Raw genomic sequence first — 20945 nt, 5'->3', positions numbered from 1 at the left:
TGATGATTTCTACTGCAGTTACATATCTGTTTTTGACTTACAGCTGGTGTAAGTCAAAAACTCTCGCCTTCACGTTTGTATTTTGGTGTATGGACGCCAGTCGATACCCAGGCCAGGCTAGGATGGAGAATAAATCATACAGAAAAATAACTACTTGATGGATCGGCACACACTTTTGTGCAGAAATGCATGGTTCCCAAACGATGAGACCATTTGTTGATCTCATGACTTTTCCTCTAGCACCACTATGAGAGTTACATTTGTGGTTTTGAGTGAAATATTTCAACAACTACTGTATTGGATGGATTGCCGTGACATTTGGTACGGACATTCATGTCCACCTCAGGATTAATTGTGACTAGCTTTTTTGATGTGACGAATATTTCATCTTTTTTAATTTCCATCAGCCTATGTTTTACTTTGTGTGTCAAAAGAAAAAAAAGACAGGAGAGTAAACTGGCACCATTACAACTATGTTGCTCGGTAATCTGTGTATGTTCTCACCTGACTAATAAAGTTGTGTCATCTATAGTGTTACTTATACAAATTATATAGGGAAAAAAATGCCAACCCTTAATGTTGCTGAGTAATGTTACTAACAAACAAAAATAAAAGCTAAATATGTAAAATAATATTTTTTGCATTCTTCAAATTATATTCTTTCATGTTTCTTAAGATATGGCTCTTCCACTATGATTTCAAAGCACATTTATGGATGTTTATTCAAGAAAGGCATCTGAGACATAGCATCAATATGCTTTCATGTATGATTTGACTGTGTTATGACTTTTGTCTCAGATACATCACACGCCTCCCTCCACTCTCCCCTGGTTATATTTCTGAGGCTGCTGAGAATTCCTTATGAATCTACCGTACGTAGAAATCATCACAAAATGAAGCCAATACAATTTTCTGTTAGAATAGTTCAATGTTTAGTTCCAGAATTGAATGGTGATTGTGCAATAGGTATTCAAAAGACTGTCAATATTCCCAACTCCAGCACACCTATCTCATCTCTGTTAACATCAACCCACCTCCCTTATGTTTGGAAGCTGGCACCTATCGATAGCCACCAGGCCAGCTGCAAAAAAACTAACAAGCATCATTGATTTTTCTCTAGGCAGAAATCAAGTAAAATCAGATATAATAACTTGAAATATAAGAACAAGCCTCTAATTATCCATATTTAGTGATTGATGAAGAACATGAAGCCTCTAACATTGGCGTAATGCAATCTTGCAGAGTCAGTTGTCGGCAGCCAGCTGTCAAATGTGTTGTCTCAGCAAGGAACCTGGCACAGACAGTGTGCCCAGCAAGAACAGCAACTGCTGGTTAGATCCACGGAGAGATCAAGACCAGAAGCTACTCTTTAAACGTAGTGTTGCATATATTATCTCCAGGGTTTTGGACAAGATCGAGCAATATTTCATCCATCGCTTAACATATTAAATGCAATGTTTGTATTTGTGGAGGCTAAATTAAGTTGTTTTGCACCACTCTCACCTTCAGTCCTGCACAACAGTTAACTGTTAAATTTAACTGTGAAATATACAAATGTCTCATATATAAATTAACATGAACATAAATGGTTTGACTGATTCACTCCTCTGGCCAAACATAAAAGTTTAATTTAAGTTTTACAGTGACAACGCTTTAATAATGCAACATGCTGGTTCTTAGCATTTAGTCTCAAAATTTGTATCACTGTTTTCTCATATGACTATTGTATCATCAAACCCCACCAAGTCTGTCTGGGAGGTAGATCTTGGTATGGAGTTGACAGATGAGGAGTGGAGGGAGGGGTTGGAAAGGAGCCATTTAAGTTCAGTTAATGCCAGGTTGCAGCTGATTCAGTTCAAAGTCATGCACAGATTACATTACCCCAAAGAGAAGATTAACAAAACGTTTCTGATTATTTGTGACAGATGCAATTTCTCAAAAGGTACTCAAGGTCATACTTTCTAATTTTATCCTAAAATTGTCCCTTTTCGGCAAGACATTTTTATTTGGTATTATAAATTTCATGAATTACAAACTGAACCTTATGTGCTGATTGTCTTTGTTTGGTTGCTGCAAAGTTTCTCTTGCATTGCCACGCACTGTTCAGCAGTCCCTTATGTTTGGCATTTTAGTGGCAAAGAGGATATTTCTCTAGGAATGTAAGAATACCACCGCTCCTTGTTTCACCAGATGGCTTGGGGAAATAGTGTCAGGAATACATCTTGAGAAGCTTTAAGGCTACACTCGTGGTTTTACAGGAACAATTTAAGGTTATCTGGGGACCGATTATCACACAACCTAACTCTCCTGTTTGTAAGCAGAAGCCTTGTTTCCCATAGGCTGAAACATTGATTATTATTTAGCTCTATCTAGTCTGCCTTTTTGTAGTTGTCCTCTTTTTGTTTGTTTTGCTTTAAACGTGGACTATTCACTAAACTAAACCTCCAAGCATTACGTTTTCTTCCGAGACCGTGATACGACTTTAATGTAACGTTAAATAGTTCAGAAAACTCAGACACACAAACGATAAGTTTTTCCTCCATCTTTTTATCTCTTGATGTCGATCTCTGGTTGCCTAGGAGACATAAACGTCACATTCAAAGCTTCTATCTCTTTGGTTGTGCTTTTGAAAGGTCAGCGGCAACTAGGTCAAAGTTCAACTGATTTGAACTTTGAGAGGAGCGGCAGAGAGGCAAATCTGAGCGGTGCGCTCCACCTCCTTGGGTGCTGCCCATGGTGCTGCTGCTACAGTGGCCGCTACCGCCTCCTCCACAGGCAATTAATAGAACGGCCTGCTTAATTCATGTGTAGGGGCCTAAAGTCTACTTACCCACATCCTGATGAGTCCTTGTGCCTCTGTGCAAGAGCGCGTCAGTCCGTAGCAGTAACAGTTGCTGCAGCCAAATGGGTTTCGTACCGATAACCCAAACGTCTCAGGCTTACAGCGGTCACAGTTGTCCCCTTCCACATTTGCCTGAAACAACAAACACAGGCAAACACTAATAGGGGAGGAACATTTTAACATATTACAAATTCTGTTTCAGGGGACAGCATGTAGTGGAGAAAGGAAGTCAACACTGGCAACTTTAAAAGCAGCTAAATCCACTCAGCTGATGATCAATATGGAAAATTTTGTGGAACTTGAAGCTGTGATATAAAATCAATCTGAAAACAACAGCTCTGAGAAAACATAATGCAACTTTGGAAAGCATCTAATCTTTTATTTTACCGCTTGAGGTCAGAGAGCAGATTGATCCTCAGAAAAGCATTCCTGCAGAAGTGCTTTTGGGATTTATTACCTTGCATCAGGACACTTCAGCGGGACAGATTAATAGTAAGGTTCTGAGCCAAGGTCCTCGAGTTGAAATAGTGTCTCTCTAACCTCGGGCCAGCTTCTGATCATTAACAAAATTGTTATTGAGTCTATATTGTAATAATTGGTTACTACGTTAACTTGAACTGCATAACATAGTTTAGCCATTAAAAAACAACATCCATCTTATGCTACACAGTTGGTTGCATTCGGGTAGAAATAAGTATCCCACTGCACTCAATTGTTTACGTTTTAAGAGTAGATAAGCTGAGAGCTGACTCGTCTATTGTGGACAGGTCCGTAAACTAAGCTTTCTCTCTGCTAAGAAAAGGCCAACAGTGCTGTGAACTAAACAACATCTAATTAATGTTGAGTTCTGTCAAAACGTCCTGCCGGTTAGTGAGAAAGGACCAAGAACAACAGATGAATGTGAAGGTAAAGTGAAGCAACCTAAAACATCAACTTTAGAACTATTTGTTAGTACTGTTGTGTCAAAAGGAGGTCTTGTTATAACTAGAAACTACTTAATATGAATTTAATTATGTTTCATATGAATGAATAGATTTTTTTTGTTTAGTTTATTGAGAGTGAAAAGAGAGATGTTTTGAATTCCGTTGTGAAGGCAGACAATCTTCACATTTGAGAAGCTGGACTTGAGAAGTGTATTTGAGTTTTTTTTTTAATATGATTTATGACAGATGTATTCTATCTGTCATCATTTCCGCCAAAGTTAATAAATGACATACGGTCCTCATATGTTAAGAAGACCTTAAGCATTAGGGCCACATCTTGGTTGCCAGGATCTTTAATTTTATAGATATGTGATCGTGTTTCTAAAGCCATAAGGAAGAACAAATCCATTGCATGCTTCCATATACAGAGTGACACAGACAGACATACAGACAGGCAGTTAACCAGCGTAACATATCACAGACAGCAGAAATAACTGATGAACAGAGAGACAGGTGACAGAACGACATGACTGAGTGACGAGCAGTGAAACTCCTACTGTTCAGAGTGAAGAAGCCTCATTACGGGCCATGAATCAGGTGTGTGCGCGTGTGTCTGTGCACACACAATTCATTTAGCTTTTGCTGCTGTCTATGTGGGATAATGTGATGGATAATGATTTGAGTACATAAGTGAGTGTATTTGTGTGTGTGTGTGTGTGTGTGTGTGTGTGTGTGTCATCTCCTCTATACTATCCTGTTCTTGACAGTCATAACAGACACACACACACACATTTAACAAACTTATTTCTAAACAATTCTAAACAATATAGAGGATGTGCTTATATATATGTATGAATGTACAGTTTGTACCATCTGTCTAACCATGCGTGTGAACGCTCTTTTGTGTGTGCCAGGAAATGAAGGATGTCATGCAGTCTTTCTCAGTTCTGTGACATTTACCAAAATAATTACACACTAACACACATGGGTACATATACTGTGTATAGAATCTTAACATGTACAGATAATGATGCATGTGCACTAGATTTTAATCGGCATTGACATTTAAATTCCAATCTATTCTCTCCTGGTCGGCTTCAACCACATATATAGCTTTTTTTCTGTGTTTCTCACACGTTCATTGACACAGACTTCAAGAAAACTTTCTAAAGCATAAAAGAATGTCATGTTTTTCTGCATGTTTTTTTTCAGTTTGACAATTATGGACAGAGCCATGGTTACAAGGAACTCTCTCCCTAAGATAAAACATAAATATCCTGGCTAAACAGCTCTCCTCATCTCATGATATTTAGCTAGTAACTAGATACAAAATGTGGAGGATCTTATATAAAATATTACACTGATTTATACTGTAACAGGCCATGGTCCGCTCAAAAACTACAACTCAATAATGAGACCTACAGTTTTTAATCGTATACCTTGTTTTACAAACTAGAGCTAGGTCCTGTGTTGTGTTGTGTTGTGTTGTTGAACATAAAGAACTTTTGTGTTTGCTGTTGTAGCTACAGACAATGGGGATTCTTATGAATGAAATGCACATTTTTGTGTGCTTTTCTCTTAAACTATTTCTGTAAGGGCATTGATAGAAAAGTAAGAAAATAAAGTCCAAAATTCTTCTTTAGCAACATGTGGGAACACTAAGTAAAGTGTGTGTTTTTTTGTGATTGTAGGCTGTACCTTGCAGCTGCACTTTCCCGTTCGATCTGCACAGGCGCACACTTTTCTCTCCAGGTCGCAGGTCTGGCTGTCCGATCCTGAGACGCTACACTCGCACTGGGTGCACTGTGGGAAATGTGAATGCAGACAACACCAAGCTTCTGTTATCAACAATAAAACAGACTGAGAGGGGAGCTACCAGAGTGTGTCCTAGCTTTATGCTTCACCAAACCATTAAACTTCAGTCTGAAATGGAAATTTTGCCATTATCTTCTCACTTCCACGTCAAGTCAAAACATCGCTGAAGTTCAGACGAGCACCAAACGCAGAGTTGTCCAGTTATTTCTCCATTTGACGTTTGAAGTTCCAAAAAGTGTTTTAAAAAATAGACCATGACATTTCTCACTCAACACTGACTTCTCAACAGGATGAAGTTCTTTTTATTCTGTTGCCATGCAAGGTTTATACCTCACCACAATGAAGTCAATATCATATGTGAAATGTTCACGATCGTGTAAATGCCCTTTTTTAAATCTGACCAGCATGTGTGTGGACATGAAAATGTGGCAGCCATTTTAGATTGAGTGAAGTTTTGACTAACATGGTGTTCAGAGGATGATATTGCAGAACGATGTAATAGAAAAATAGAAAGATCTACAAATGAGTCAGCAGAGACCGTCTCACACACAAGTATCATTTTAAACTGAACTGTTTCTTCAAAAACGGTTTATAAAACAGGTGCCCATTCTGAGAATTACACCTCTAGCCCGTTTGAGGTGCTATATAAGTTATGTACAGTTGTTTTTCATCTTTTCATTGTAAGAAATACAAGCTGAGGCTGCACAGAAGAGTTTTGCTCTAGTGTAAAGATGACTTCAGACCTAAATAAACTCACTGGTGTGGCAGAGAACACATCCATTTATTAAGGCTTTTTACGCTCATAAACGCCATTATAACATCATTGCCATAGCTATGGAAATCTCTGCCTTGTAGTACTAGAGTCACACAGACTCTCAGCCCCGATGATCGATGAAGCCTTCGGATTTTCTCCAGTGTGTCTTATGAAAAAACAAAAGCATGCTTATGATAATAAAAGTAATATTTGCAGTGTTAAATGTAATTCAGATCATTCACCTGGGGAAAGTCTCTGTATCCAATCTGACATTCGTTGCATTTCTCTCCTCTGAAGGAGTCACGACACATGCAGCAGCCTGTGTTGATGTTACACTGCTGGGTCACTGAGCCGATCACACTGCAGCCACACGCCTCGAAACACAAACACAAAGACAAACACAGAGATTAGTTCAGTTGCCCTTAATACTTTATACAGACATTAGAACATCAAACAAAACCTTTTTCGTATAATGCACATTTGTCTTGGTGCCTTAGTGCAGACAATCAACCTAGAGCGCACAACACAGTATTGTCAAATCTGAAAAAGGTTTTTTTTTTAACTTCTATAAGTACATTATGCATTATCGGAGGGGGTTAAAAGACCCCACCTGTTAACACCAAAGTAACACAATGTTTCTACTAAAAACAATCACTGAACAACATTGGATGTAATTACAATTGACAAATGTCTCTATCAGGGAAAACACTGTTAAAAACAGGTAACTGCTCTGCGTATTCACAGGCGAAAGAAGCACAATCATAAGCTAAAAAGCTTTGAATGCTTATGTGGTGAAATGCGAACAACTGCAGTTCAATTAAGATCTTTAGTGTTGAATGAACTCTGTTCAGAGTTTATACACCAGCTATGTGTTAACACTTACAGCTGATATTGAACTCTTGACCCAGAGCAACAGCCTTTCAATGTCAATAAGTGATGATAGTCAGTGAAATTCTTTGTGTCGATGTTAACTGGATAAATGTTTCACACTCAAGAACTTGCTGTGGGTATCTATTTTGCTCAGTTCTGGCTCATTATTTCTTTTGTTGTACTTCACTGACTGCTCTGTTATACATTTCTGCTTTGCAGTGTTTTACTTTGTTCTGTTGTCTTTGGTACCATTTTAGGTTTGTTTGGTACCACTAAGATCTGTTGCCTCTCTCTTTGGTGTGCTGATGTACCCTTCTGGATCAATCTGCTATTAAACTGAGAACTATGTGTTTTCATGTTCAAGCCTCTAATTGCTAATAGTCTATTGCTATTTCTGATAGTTTACTGTTATTGCTGCCTTGCGGCCCTTTGGTGTGATACTTTCGGTGCAGAATAATTACTTTTCAAACACTTTGAACAAAGTCGAAGCAGAGACACAGAGGAAACAGGACTGATAGAGTCACAGAAAGAAAAGTAAGTGATAAAGAAGAAGAGGAAATAGGGAGAGATGGCTGTTGTGAAAACAATCACTGCGATAATGAGAGAACAGAGAGAGGGAGCACACAGAAAGGAGAGGATGGACAATAAGAAAGGGGGAGAAGATGAAATGGAGATAAAAAAGGAGACTGAGAAGTAAGAGCAAAGATGGTCGTGAAAAAAAAACATTAAGCGGTTACCAGCTGAAATAGAAAAAAAGGCATATTAGATAAAGAAGTGTTCGTGTGTAAATTGTGACTCAAACTGGAATATCGTAAGTGATTTACTCTGATTACATTAACCTTTACAATGTACTAATAGGGGTTAAGATGATAAGACAATTGTGTTTATGTGGCAATTTATTATTAAGACTTATATGTTGAGTAAGCACAAACAGTGGATGTGGAATAATGTAGAGCGTGCAGGTCATTTTTGTGAATAAGAACCCCGACAAGGTGGTGCAGGACCTCATAGCGGAGGGGTCTTGAATCATCCTGAAGAATTTATTACAAGGTGTTAAAAACTTATTACACAACGTAATTCAAGGCTATTCACTACATAAATCAATAATTTGACAAAAGTTATTGATTTACATGATTTGATGATTTAAAAATGGTCCTCCATATTTATTTATCTATTTATTATTATTCCCCTCATCATGATTACATGTATTAACAGTGCTCAAATGAATCGCTACTTTCTAATTTATTTTCCGTAATTTGTCTTCTTCATGTTGAGGAAGGTTGAAAGGAGTTACTGGTAATTACACATACATATGTATATAACATTGAACAGAAAAGATATCTGCTAATGTCATATCTATTTGTTTTTTTATTTTCTTCCCTTTTCCTCATGTTTGTGGTCCACATGTATTATCACATTCAAAATTCTTCTGGGATTTTTTGCTCAGTGGGTGTACATTCAGTCTGTATGTGTTCTTTTTAGAGAAATGTCATAAGACAATGATCATTTTAATCTCCCATTAGGACCAGATGGACTGGGACTACTATGGTCTTGAGTAGTTTCTACTCTTCTTGATAATCGTAGATGTCCTTTTATACCTTTCTTTCCACCTGTAATTATTTGAAAAGTACACCCTTAACACAAAGCTGTACTGTATTACTTGTTCACTTTTTCTTTATTCTTATTCCTACTTATTCATGTTCCATAAAAACAAAATTACAAAAATAAAGTAATTTTAATTTAAAAAAAAGGTCCTCCAGAGACCATGATCAGAACTGTGTCCATAGCAACAGCCTGTTAATCGGAAAAAAAAGACCGTAGAGTACTGTCATTTACTTGTCACTCACCGGATTCAAATAATTTCTGCATACTAGAAAGTAATATGACAATATGACTATGATGAAGTAGACTTTTGTGTTTCCTTGCTTTCAAAAAATATATAATTTACCTGTTTCTCACGCAGTACTAATAATTTTAGTCCCTCTAGTGTGTTTTGCTAAGCCCTAATACTGTAAGTAATACAAATCTTCACAACTGCTCTTTGCACATCCAGTTTTCAGCCTACCTTGCATCCAGTAACGATATCATGGCCCCAGTGGTTGGGAGCACAGTGGTCGCACCTCTCACCAATAGTGTTTGGAGGACAGATGCACTGCCCTGTGTTAGCATCGCAGTTATTCCCCACATGACTGCACTGACAGGCTGTCGGAGAGCAGAGAAAGTATGTTTTAAAAGACAAATCAGTGGTTTATGAGCGGATTGTATTTCTGTATTTCAGTAACATATTCCTTCTTGTTCTCAACAGCAACACAGGGAGAACCGGGAAATGAGCTTGACACATTTTGTTGAAAACTTAAAACTATTTTACAAGAGAGACCTAAGGTAGCAGCTGTACAGAATCAAAACATATTAAAATGCAAAATTATTTTTTTAAAAAGCGGCAATTTAACACAGGGACCTCCAGCACCACATTCTTCATAGTAAATGTAAATGTTACTTATTTTAAATCTTTTTGCAGAATATTCCACGTCAAAGGTGTATAGTTGGAAAATGCTGCTAACTACCAGAGCTAAGAGAAGGGTACAAAGGTACACCACTTATAGATAAAAATAAACCACTGCTGCTCCAATGTCTACAATTTGTGAAATGAGAAACATCATCTCAAGCTTACTGTTTTTTGACAACTTGCACAAAAGTAAAAGTGACGGAGAAACTGCTTATGAGAGATTGATACTGAGGTGAATGTAAATGCACTTACTGATTAATATGGACTAGCCATCATTAAATAGAACACCTTCTGTTGCAGTAATTTGAAAGGGTATTTTGTTGAATTACTTCAGAAATATTGTGTTGTTTATAATAACACCCATAATCCCTGAGTGTTATTAATTTCAATTTATTTCCCAAACAATTTACTTACTCAATCATCACCATGCCACAGAAAATACAATTGCCAAGGGACTCTCTTTCTCTTTCAGTATGCTGGTTGAATTGTAATGTAAATGCAGACGATGAATGAAGAACAGAGAGTGTTACAGTATAGTTGCATTATTTTGTAAATATTTCAACCGATGGAATGAAATGGAATGGAATGGCACCCTATTAATTCATGTAAATTGTTTATTAAAGTTGTATGTCATCAACTAGTCGTAGACATTGTTTGTCGATCAAATTTGGAAACCCCATGCCCACGGGCTGAAATTATATTTGTATCCTAACTTGTCTGTCGAAAATTCCCTGAAACATTAAACACAAGGCAGCATATTAGTTCTGTTACCTGACCGCTGCAGTGTGGCAGTGATTTTAGCATTATTCAAAGCAAATAACTCCCAGCCCTATCTAGTCTTTCTAATGCATGACTGGGCTTTCTAGCTAACCTATTACTATTCATCTCGGCTGTCAATAGTGGTTGGCATTTATTATAAAGTCCATAAGGATATGTGTGGGAAAAGCTATTTATAGTCGTACTTGGGATGCTTAATCCTCATTTTGGGCAGTACAATTTTGCTGCACCTGCTGCCTGCGTTGTCAAATTTTTAGGCCATATGATTTCATCATTTAAACATATTCTCTAATAATTATATTAATTACATGACTTAAGTCATGTCAGATGACGTTGCACACCCTTAGGCAATGAAAATGAAAATCCCCAGCTCCGGCAACAAACAGCTTGCATTCAGATGAGCACTTTTTGATCAGTTTACGGATACATCTAACCAATACTGTGTTGTGTTTTGACACAAGCTAGCATTAGTCTGAGCTATGTGTCATATTTTTTAGAGTTTTCCTGTCAAATTGACTAAACTTGATTCTTCGCATATAATGCTCAGCTGTTCGGCTTGTTCACCATCAAAGATGAATAAGAAATGTTTTAGCTCCATAATTTATTGGTCATATCATTATTATTCTGTATGTTCAACCTTCAAAGATGTTCATATCAATCAGCAGCTAGTTTCTCTAGGCAACATGTGATAATTCCACTGTCTTATACAGTAGAGGCAGTATTTGGTCGTGATTTGGCTGTTCTTTACTGCTTCTCTACTTCTGTCTTTATTTGTTCCTTCCATTATCTAAATATATCTACAGTATATAATAATTATATACATCTATATATGCACGTACGGATAGGTGCTTTGTTTGATGTAGCTAAAGCCTCTCCAAAGATGCCCTGGCAAATATAGCACAACTATTTATAAAACATGATGTCATTTCAAACATATATGATCATCAATGACAATGAAATCTTGAGGTCTTCACCATTTTGGCACTTCTGACTTTTATAAAGCAGAGAGTTTGCGGTTTCTGCAGGAAACTGATGATATTTCAACCAACAAGTTATTAACTGTACATAATAGAGGCACACTTTATTATGTCCATGTGAAACTGGAACAGGAAGAAATGCCTGCACTGACAAAGGAGTGTGTTTTTTATTACAAAGCAGCGCTTTTTTCATTAAAGCCAGCAGCTCACATTCACAACATTATTTGTCCTACTTTGCTCTTTCTCTGACCTGCTCGTGGGCAAAAAAAGGTTTGGCTTTGCAATAATTATATAAAAATCTGCCACCATGACATGAAGGAATGCACATGCATTTTTGGAAAATTCACAATGGCTTTTTTTAAATAGAATTGCTCTGCAGACAATTCGTGTAAACTTTAAATTAAAAAGAAAGAAAAGCAGTGCAGCAGTTTGTGATTGCTGACTTTTCTTAATTGCAAATTACAGTAAAAATACAGGAAAAATCTAGAATGATTTTGTCAGGGTTTCCAGTGGATTGAGCTTACCTTTTTTTCTGTGAGCTGATATCAGGGTAAGGAATTTTTTTAAAGAAACAATGTCCTCTTTATCCCACATTCAAAATTCTTACGTGTGCAGCCGCCCTCCTGGAAGTTGAAGAATCCTCGTGAGCACCGGTCACATTTGGGTCCAGTGACGCCTGGCTGGCACCGACACTGGCCGTTTTCATCACAATCGAACGACTTGGAACCAAACGAGTTACAGTGACATGGGGCACACACTCCACCTGTGCTGATGCCATAAGTCTGAGCCTGTAGAAAAGTGAGGAAGAAGTTTCGATTTAGGAACAGACAAGTTGCAGACATACTCAAACAGCCAAGAGACAGGTAGGTTATAATGACATAAAATGCACGGCTTTTTTCTTTAGATTGAATAAAATAAAGGAGGGGAGACATTAGGGAATAAAAATGTTATATTTGTGAAGATTCTCAATCTCTTAGATTAGAAATACTTAATTGATCCCAAGCTGGGAAATAGCAGCTTTTTTGGTCGGTTCAAGGTATTATTCTGGGATAAAAAGAGAACAGGAAGGATGGGTGACTTTTTATCCATTTGAATTAATCTGCAGTGTAGTGAAGTAGGGCTTAAAAAGAAGCTGTCTGACAGTCGGAAAATGCCTCATTGTTTCTGCTCAGGAAAACAAAACCCTATGCCATGCATGTTGGCTCATCAGACTGGACCCAGACATTCACAAACCGCCCCTAAAGCTACAATCTGCCAGACGAGACAATTAAAGAAATCTTCTGAAATGTTGCCAGATAAATGAATTGAATAAGAAATTACCTATAGTTCAGCTGAAAATTAAAAAGATAAACACTTTCTGAATGAAGCTCCCTCAGAAAAAAACATAAATTATGTATGCTAATATGATTTGCCTAAAAATAATGAAATTAACAATAAAAATTCTGCAACAACACACACCTTGAGTTACATATACAGGCAACATTTCCTATTGATGTCTCATTGGCACATTGATACTAAAAAGTTTTAACTATGACTTATTATGTGTGTTTCCCCACTTAAGATCTTGCTTTAATGCTTACACTCAGAAACATCAAAAACACAAAAGCCACGCTCTGAAGACTCTACATAGCACGCATGTGATACACCTCCATTTCCATGCTATGTTATAAAACTTTGAGCCTCAACCATCACATCCACAAACAGAGATTAATGCTTGACACATGTAAAATATGTTTCTGCAACATGAACGTCTAACATTTTTACACACCACTTAAACACACCCATGCTACTTAAAACACACCATGCAGTGTGTGTTACCCCTGTCTTAGGCCTGTACGCCCCCCTGGGACAACCCCCTGTGCGGGAGGACCCCCCCCATCTCTGCTGCACAGCTTCTATGGGAACGCGCTCCACCGGCCTCCGGGTCTCCCTTCTCTCGTAACCTTGGCGACGCAGGTCACAACGTCGGCCCACAAAGCCGGGCCGACAGATGCAGCGGCCCTCGATGTCACAGCGCTGAGACATAGAGCCGTGAGCGCTGCAGCGACAAGGAATACAGTCCTGACGCTCAGCATCCCACCAGCAGTTAGGCTGGACCAATCACAATGGAGAGGGGTGGAGGAGGACCAATGAGAGTGAGTGAGCCGGGCAAATAAAGACAACAAACTTTAAGTACAAGTGAAAAAAGTAAAAGTAGAAAAACAAAATGGAAACTCTTGTGGAGATAATCATTACCCTTCACAGTCATAATGATTGTACTATTATTACAATTATATTTCATACAAACTGTAAAAGAATGAAAAATTGTATCAAGACTATTGTTATATTTTAAACTAAATTGTGTGAAATATGTATACAGTTCCACATTCTCTTTGTCCTGCAGAAACTCTACATGTGTGACTTTGCCAATCATGGTCTGATAGAAAAGGAAAACAAACAAAAGCTTCGTCACAATAGATAATTGTGGTTGAAACTCTCAAGACCACAGATCAATTCACACGAATATGATATTGCAAGATTCCAACAAGAAAAGTAGAAATAGTGCCGCCAGAGGACGATCATGTGGAAAATTAATCAATATAAATTCTACACAGGAATGGCACCTACACATATTGGAAATATCTGTAAAGATTATTGTAACCGGTAAAATACTTACAATGCACTCGTCACACTGTCGTCCAACCACATTTTGTTTGCACTCGCACCGACCAGTCTCCTTATTGCAGACCTCAGATACAGAGCCATTAGTGTGGCACTGACATGCTGGAGGAGAGGAGAGAGAGGAGAGGTGAGGAGAGGAGAGTAGAGGAGAGGAGAGGAGAGGAGAGGAGGCAAAACGAGACATTTGAGGACGATATCTTGGACTTTGGGAAACACTGACATTTCTCATAATTTTCTGACATTTTAAAGACACAACAAATCGATTTATTCAGAAAATAATTGACATATTAATTGAGTTGGTTGCGGCCCTAGTGTTGAGCGAGCACACCCACCAAGGCTGAGTAGACCTCTTCAATTGAGCCAAACATAGACAACAACAGAGAAACTGAAAGATGATTTGATAGAATTTTTAACTTTAATTCGTCTTCAATTTAGAAGCCAACTGCTTTTTCCAGAGTGTCATACAGCTTTCAAAGCCCTAATGTAGTTTTTCATCAGGGCTTTGAAAGCTTTCTGACAGTCTGAAAAATAAAACATTAAACCAAGACACTGACAGGACATCATGATTTGCCTGAAAATAATGATGCATCCGTCTTAAATGTCTTAAATGTCCACTGATAAGTAAATCCACACTTTTGGTTAAAAAAAGAGAACATATAATATTTCAAAACAGCGTAGGGCTCCCAAAGTGCACAGATGAATGAACAGATGCAATACAAAACAATGGAGAAAGCACTGCTGGAATATGACTGTAAATAAACACAAAGCAGGTGCTCCTGATGCATGGGTAATAGTGAAATTCGAAGAAAGGGATAAATGTTGAGTAATTTTAAAAATGAACCCTGCTTTGCCCACAGTGGCCCTGTTTTCTCTGATTAAAATGCTCAGTACCAACACTGACAGAAATTATTTCCTGTGGACAGGGAAAGAAAACAAGTAAAATAACAATGCAGAACGCACAAGTTGGATCTGATGGTGATGAAACGCAAAGCAACGCAAATTTAGCTGTGTGCGGCAGCTAAAAACTGCCCACATTCTGTAAAAAGGGAATAAATTCCCCTCAAAAGGACAAGGTCTAACATATCAAAACAAAAGAGTTTGAAGTTCTTCACTTTACACATATTGACAGTATATTCACGGAAACTTCATTAATTATGTGGAAATTCTCATCTCTGCCTTTTGCTTCATTTTACTGACATTAAATTCATCCTTAAATCATAAAATTCAGTTTTCATACTTTATAAATGGGTTAGTTGCAGAAATATCCAAACTTATTCTGACATACTACCTTTCAAATCTCTTTCTCTCCCTCTCTCTATCTCTCTCTCTCTCTCTCTCTCTGTCTGAGTTACTTCAACTTTACTTAACTTGTTTAAATCCTACGGGAAAAGGAAAAAAAGACACACCCACACATGCCAATCAGTCGCTTAGATATACAATTAAAAAGCTTGAACATCGCAGCTTCCATCTGGTGGATGGCCTGTCAGGAGCACACACTTCGTATACACAAATATGCACAAAAAACCCCACATTTTTTCAAGAAATTAGTAGCACACATCACAACACATAGACACATGCATAGTAGTCGCCTGTTTTACCTCCTGCTACTCTCTACTGTTAAATGTAAAAGAGACAGAAGGACGGACCTGAGTGTGGGTTGGGAAAGTGAGAGAGAAAGAGGGGTACAACAGATGTCCACACACACGAACACACATACTAAAATATGCAGGAACACACATGCATACATACATTGATTTCTGATTCTCACACAAATGCAGAGAGGCCTGCGTACCTCCCACACAAACACACACAGACACACACACACCTACTCAACCACACTCATGCAGATGTACAACATGAAAACACACACGCCTTATTAAACATAAATAAGCATGCACATTTACGTCCATCTCGGTTTTTACACACACTCTCTCACACACAGTCTCTCACCCCCCAAGCTTCACCCTTCAGGGACCATCTGGACTCCGTTCTGTCAGTCGCTACAATGCAAGCCTTGTTGTGGGATAAAATGTTGCTTTTTGTTGTGGGTTTTTCTTTTCCCTTTTCTGTGCTGGCCTTGATGCTGAAGATAACATTTTTTACAACTTGAAATGCATTATGTTCTGTTTTCCAAGCAATACGCAATCTGTCGTGTACACAAACTGCAGGCGATAGTTATTGTGCATCTATATATTTTCTTTGTCATTAGCGTTACAATGGTGTATTGGTGAGAAGTAAAGGCTCTATACAATCTATTAGGTACATACAGTATATACCAACAGCAAATTGAGCCCACACTCGAGGTAAACAAGTAAATAAGATAGAAGAAGATAGAAGTGGAACAATACTGTTGAAAGGATGTTGATGAGATTTGGTGTTAAGAGGCCTTGGGGGGGGGACTTTTGTTCGATCACTGCAGCACCAAGTAGCTTTGTGTAACGTCATTATTAATGTTTCAGGACAAACTGAGTTGTGTAAACGTTCTAGTGTTTCTGGTTTTGGATAGACACCACCCTGCAATATCTTAAGTAGGTATTATGTTTACAAGAGCCCCATCCACAGAACACTGGCATGTGAAGGAGCTATGATAGGACAATTGGGGATGGGGGGTGGGGTTTAAAAAACAGTCATTTGCTTCAGGTTGGGTTTTGAAAATGTTTTTTGTCCCCAAATCATGTAAAAGGAGTCTATGTCTGTCTGTCTTTTGAATACAGTACATTCAAGAAAAGATGAAGGAGGAGAGGCCTGAGATGTAACATTGCATTGAACTCAAACATTTCAAGCATCAGCAATGTACCTTTTAGAATGTAAGCTTTTGTTCCCAGAAATAGCCTGGTCCTGAAGAGCTGGTAGTTAATAAATGACACATATGTTATATAAAATTGCTAGGGGATGCAATTATGTCATGGCAGGGGTATTTCTCAGGATCTAAGAGAGCAGATTGTTGAGTTTAAGTTCTTGAGAAAGCTGCATGCAGCAAAACCAGTAGGCGAAGCGACCTGCATAGGGCACTGCACTAGTACAGTAAAATACTAAGACATGAGGAAAAATGCACCTTTCTGTTTCAGTCACATGAAATATGTTGGTGTTTCTCTGCAAATTTCATGGAAGGATCATAAAGAGATGAGCAGATTGTATTGTAACTCACACGCAGATGTTTCTGACTCATTGAATGGTACTGCTTTTTTCAGTACCAGTGCAACACAAACTCTCAGCCTCAGCACAGAGGACTGTACCAGACAGTCCATTGAGAGATGTCAAATTAGAAATGTAAAGTTTCTCAACGATCCCCTAAGAGTCTGTTGATCTACTGTGTTCAGTATCTATGAAATATTCCATAAGTTTCAGACACACAGGAAGCATAATTACAATATTGAATTACTACATTTCCACTTTGGTCAAATGTGTGACCGTACAACTCACTTGTCTTTTCAACAAACTTGCAAATGACTTTCCCCCCATGTGAGAAATGCTCAGTGGAGTTCATTCTTTGAATTTATTACCCACACAAATTGCTTTGTGGTCAAGTTTGCTTGCAAAATCAAACCAATTTCTATTCCCAGACTGAATTAAACTGAACCACTATTAGGGCGAGACGCAAAATGGCTGCGGCAAAAATGTCTGCAGACGGGGAACTCTGACATGAAAAGAAAAAGTGAAGGATTTTTTACAGTCTAATAGTACATAAATGGGCTCAGCCTGAACTCTCCTGCTCCACTCAATAAAATCCATTAAGACTGGGAGCGATAGTGAGAGTGCAGGAGGCAGAGAGAGAGAGAGAGAAAGATAGACGAACAGAAGCAGAGAGAGAGTGAGACAGAGAGAGAGAGTGAGAGTGAGAGAGAGAGAGACAGACAGACAGAGAGAGACAGAGAGAGAGAGAGAGAGAGAGAGAGAGAGAGAGAGAGAGAGACAGAGTGAAAGAGTTGTTGTGTTTTAATAATTCCTGGTGGTCATACGTACAAGATCAATAACAACCCTCCAACTCTGAGACACGAGCAGCCGATCAGCACTGTAGGAGCGCAATAGATCAGGCTGATTAATCAATAGCCATTTAGCTGGGTGGAGAGGGGAAACAACTACAGAACAATGAACTATCAAATATACATTAATATCCCCCGTCAGCCTGTCTACCTGCTCCTCTGCTTGTCTGAGGGTTTTATCTGTCTATTTATTGGCATTGTCCTGTCTGTCTCCTAGTGAGGTGTCTATCTGTTAGTCTGTCTTTCTGCCTGTCTCGCTGCCGGCGCCGCCGTATTTCATCAAAAGCACAGGTTTTAATGAAGATCTTCACAAACAAGCACCATCTGTAAGTCTGTATTCCCTGCCATCTCTCTCTTCCTCTCTTGTTCATTCACTCCCTCCTCTTTTTTTACAGGTAGTTTTTTTAATTCTCACTCTTAAACACAGCTGGCAGTCAGTGGGCCGCACCGACATCACACCTCCTACTAACACAGCTGCTTTCCGACACACACACACACACACACACACACACACACACACACACACACACACACACACACACACACACACACACGCACACACACACACACGCACACACACACACAAACACTCCAGATGGTGTATCTACTCAGTGTTTTAGTAAAAGGATTAAAAGGTATCATTTAGCTTAAATTGAGTTTCATACTCAAGTACTCCTGTTCAGTGTGACACCCCTGCTGAGTTCTTGAAGCTGCAATATTGGCTAGTAGATGTTTTTTTCACTCTGTAATGTCCTTGTTCAAGATTTTTGAAAGATCTGACAGCATCTTTAAAATAATACTGATGACATACTGTGACAGTGTTCCTGGGTCAGTAGAGGGTAGTAGAGTGCATTGTCAAAACCAATACATGTCGCCAAAGTTACAAACCTACCCTCATCCTACTAACATATTTCACATACAGGGGACAACTGAGTTCCCCATAGGACCATAATACCTTGGTAAAAAGCACTAATTAAACAGAAAACAGTCATCAGGAACAAATTGACTGAAAAAGTGATTATAAGAGTGATACCAAAATGTGAATATACAATAAGGTACCATCATACTGGACTTCAAAGCATGTCTATGTAACTTTGCTCAGCTGAATAGCGGCCACTGTGGCCACATAAGTTGCAATTAAAGAATAATTGTAAATGAAGTGTAACAATAGCACAAGAAGCAAAGAGAAATAAAGTCAGTGAGCTGAATAATGACAGAAAAAAATACTCTTCAACTATTATTAACATTGAAGCGTATTATTTGTCATGTTTTAATTTTTTAAATTATTTTTTAGTTTTAACAGCCTGGAACGGCTTTTTTTAGAGGAAAAGGTTTGCTCGCTGCTTTTGCATTGCTGAGCACTTTGAATTTTTAAAGGAGCACCCTGAACACCTCAAGTTGAAAAACCCTTCCTTTCCGTAGAACAACCCAACATCATTTAGCTTCACACCAAAATAACATACTCAAAGTGTAACTTTCAAACTATAGCAACAAATAAAAACTACTAATAGATTAACATGTACTTGTTTCTTTCTTTAGTTTTGATGCTTTTTAGTCAGTCTACTTACATTGGCAGTTTTTTGCTGTGACAGCATCTCCATAGTAACCGTCAGCGCAATGTTCGCAAGACGCGCCACCATAACCTTGGCGACAGCGAAGACACTGGCCTGTGATCGGATCGCAGCTGCCAGGTATGGATAGGTCCAGGTTGTCGTGGCAATCGCAGGGCTGGCAGTATCCTCCTGGCACAGCGGGCTGGCCGTAGAATCCATTGTAACATCTGGGAGGCATTGGAAAGACACAGAAAGAGTGATAATGCTGTTTCATATTGGACATGCCGTAAACACGTTCTGCTGCCTGGGAGAAAAGTGTTCAACAAATGATAAAAAGAGGATATGTTGGAAAATTAATCTAGTATTTATTTGGCATCCCAAAGATCGCTATTATGCTACATAAAGTCTGTGCAGGGTTTCCCCCGTGATTTTTCTGACTGCTGACACCTAATGGCAGTATCAAAGACACTAATGTGCCTCACTAAGAATTTTTGCAATTGTTTTGTTTGTATAAATATATTTGTCAATGAAATGATTGAAAAAATGGAATGACAATGGCCTAACCTCAACCTACACAAAGTGACACAAGGTATTCATGCATTTAGAAACATTGGAACTGCTGCCTATATGTATTCTAATCACTGTGGTTTTTGTGCAATGGTTATAGTTCTATGTTGTTGTCCTTGTATTGATCTGTATTGTATTGTATGTATTTAGTTTTTAGACTGATATGGATCTACGTTTCTAAAATCATCAAAGTACGTCAATAACTGATCCCCACCCCAACTGCTGCTCTTTCAAGTTGTAGCAACAACATTTTATCCTGTTATTCTCATTCCAACAATTTCACAAGTAGTTTGGGATAATAGTGCTTCGGTTCTTATTGAAAGAATGGGCAGTGCAGTGATATCTCTTGAAAATACAGTTTTGCTCTGCTTTCATGTTGCTAATAATACTTGAATATGCAGTTTTCAGCCTTCAGGTCTGCAGGAAAATATGCAGTGGTTCACCTTGTTTTCTTTCTTTTGTATCTAACAACTGCAGAACAAACAACTCTCAGATTTCAGCAGGTAAATATCATGAAAATATTGTTTACCACAGCTTCCAGCTTGTATAACAAGAATATACTGGTCTCCAAATACAAGATTACTAATACAGCCAGTCTCATCCCACATGAGCTTGCAACCAATATCCAATCACAAAATAAATAAGCAATAAAGCTTATCCAGCAGGGTCCATGGGAATTATCCGAATCGTTACGGATGGGTCTTTGACCAGTGAGAC

At 38.4% G+C, this 20945-nt stretch overlaps 1 protein-coding gene across 1 annotated transcript in view; it reads right to left on the bottom strand.

Annotated features, from left to right (window-relative positions):
- lama2 (laminin, alpha 2) overlaps positions 1 to 20945 on the bottom strand; it is a 191723-nt gene that overhangs the window by 69975 nt on the left and 100803 nt on the right. Inside the window, exons 21-28 of the mRNA XM_083934459.1 lie at positions 19677 to 19888; positions 14121 to 14227; positions 13283 to 13555; positions 12072 to 12252; positions 9270 to 9406; positions 6577 to 6708; positions 5464 to 5568; positions 2831 to 2974 (exon numbers count right to left, since the gene is read on the bottom strand). Of these exons, the coding sequence (XP_083790585.1) occupies positions 2831 to 2974; positions 5464 to 5568; positions 6577 to 6708; positions 9270 to 9406; positions 12072 to 12252; positions 13283 to 13555; positions 14121 to 14227; positions 19677 to 19888 (1291 nt within the window). The remainder of the gene's footprint in view (positions 1 to 2830; positions 2975 to 5463; positions 5569 to 6576; positions 6709 to 9269; positions 9407 to 12071; positions 12253 to 13282; positions 13556 to 14120; positions 14228 to 19676; positions 19889 to 20945) is intronic.

The sequence above is a fragment of the Echiichthys vipera genome (assembly GCF_963691815.1).
Source record: "Echiichthys vipera genome assembly, chromosome: 19".
Lineage (NCBI taxonomy): Eukaryota > Metazoa > Chordata > Actinopteri > Perciformes > Trachinidae > Echiichthys > Echiichthys vipera.
This window is presented reverse-complemented; position numbering and strand designations above follow the sequence as displayed.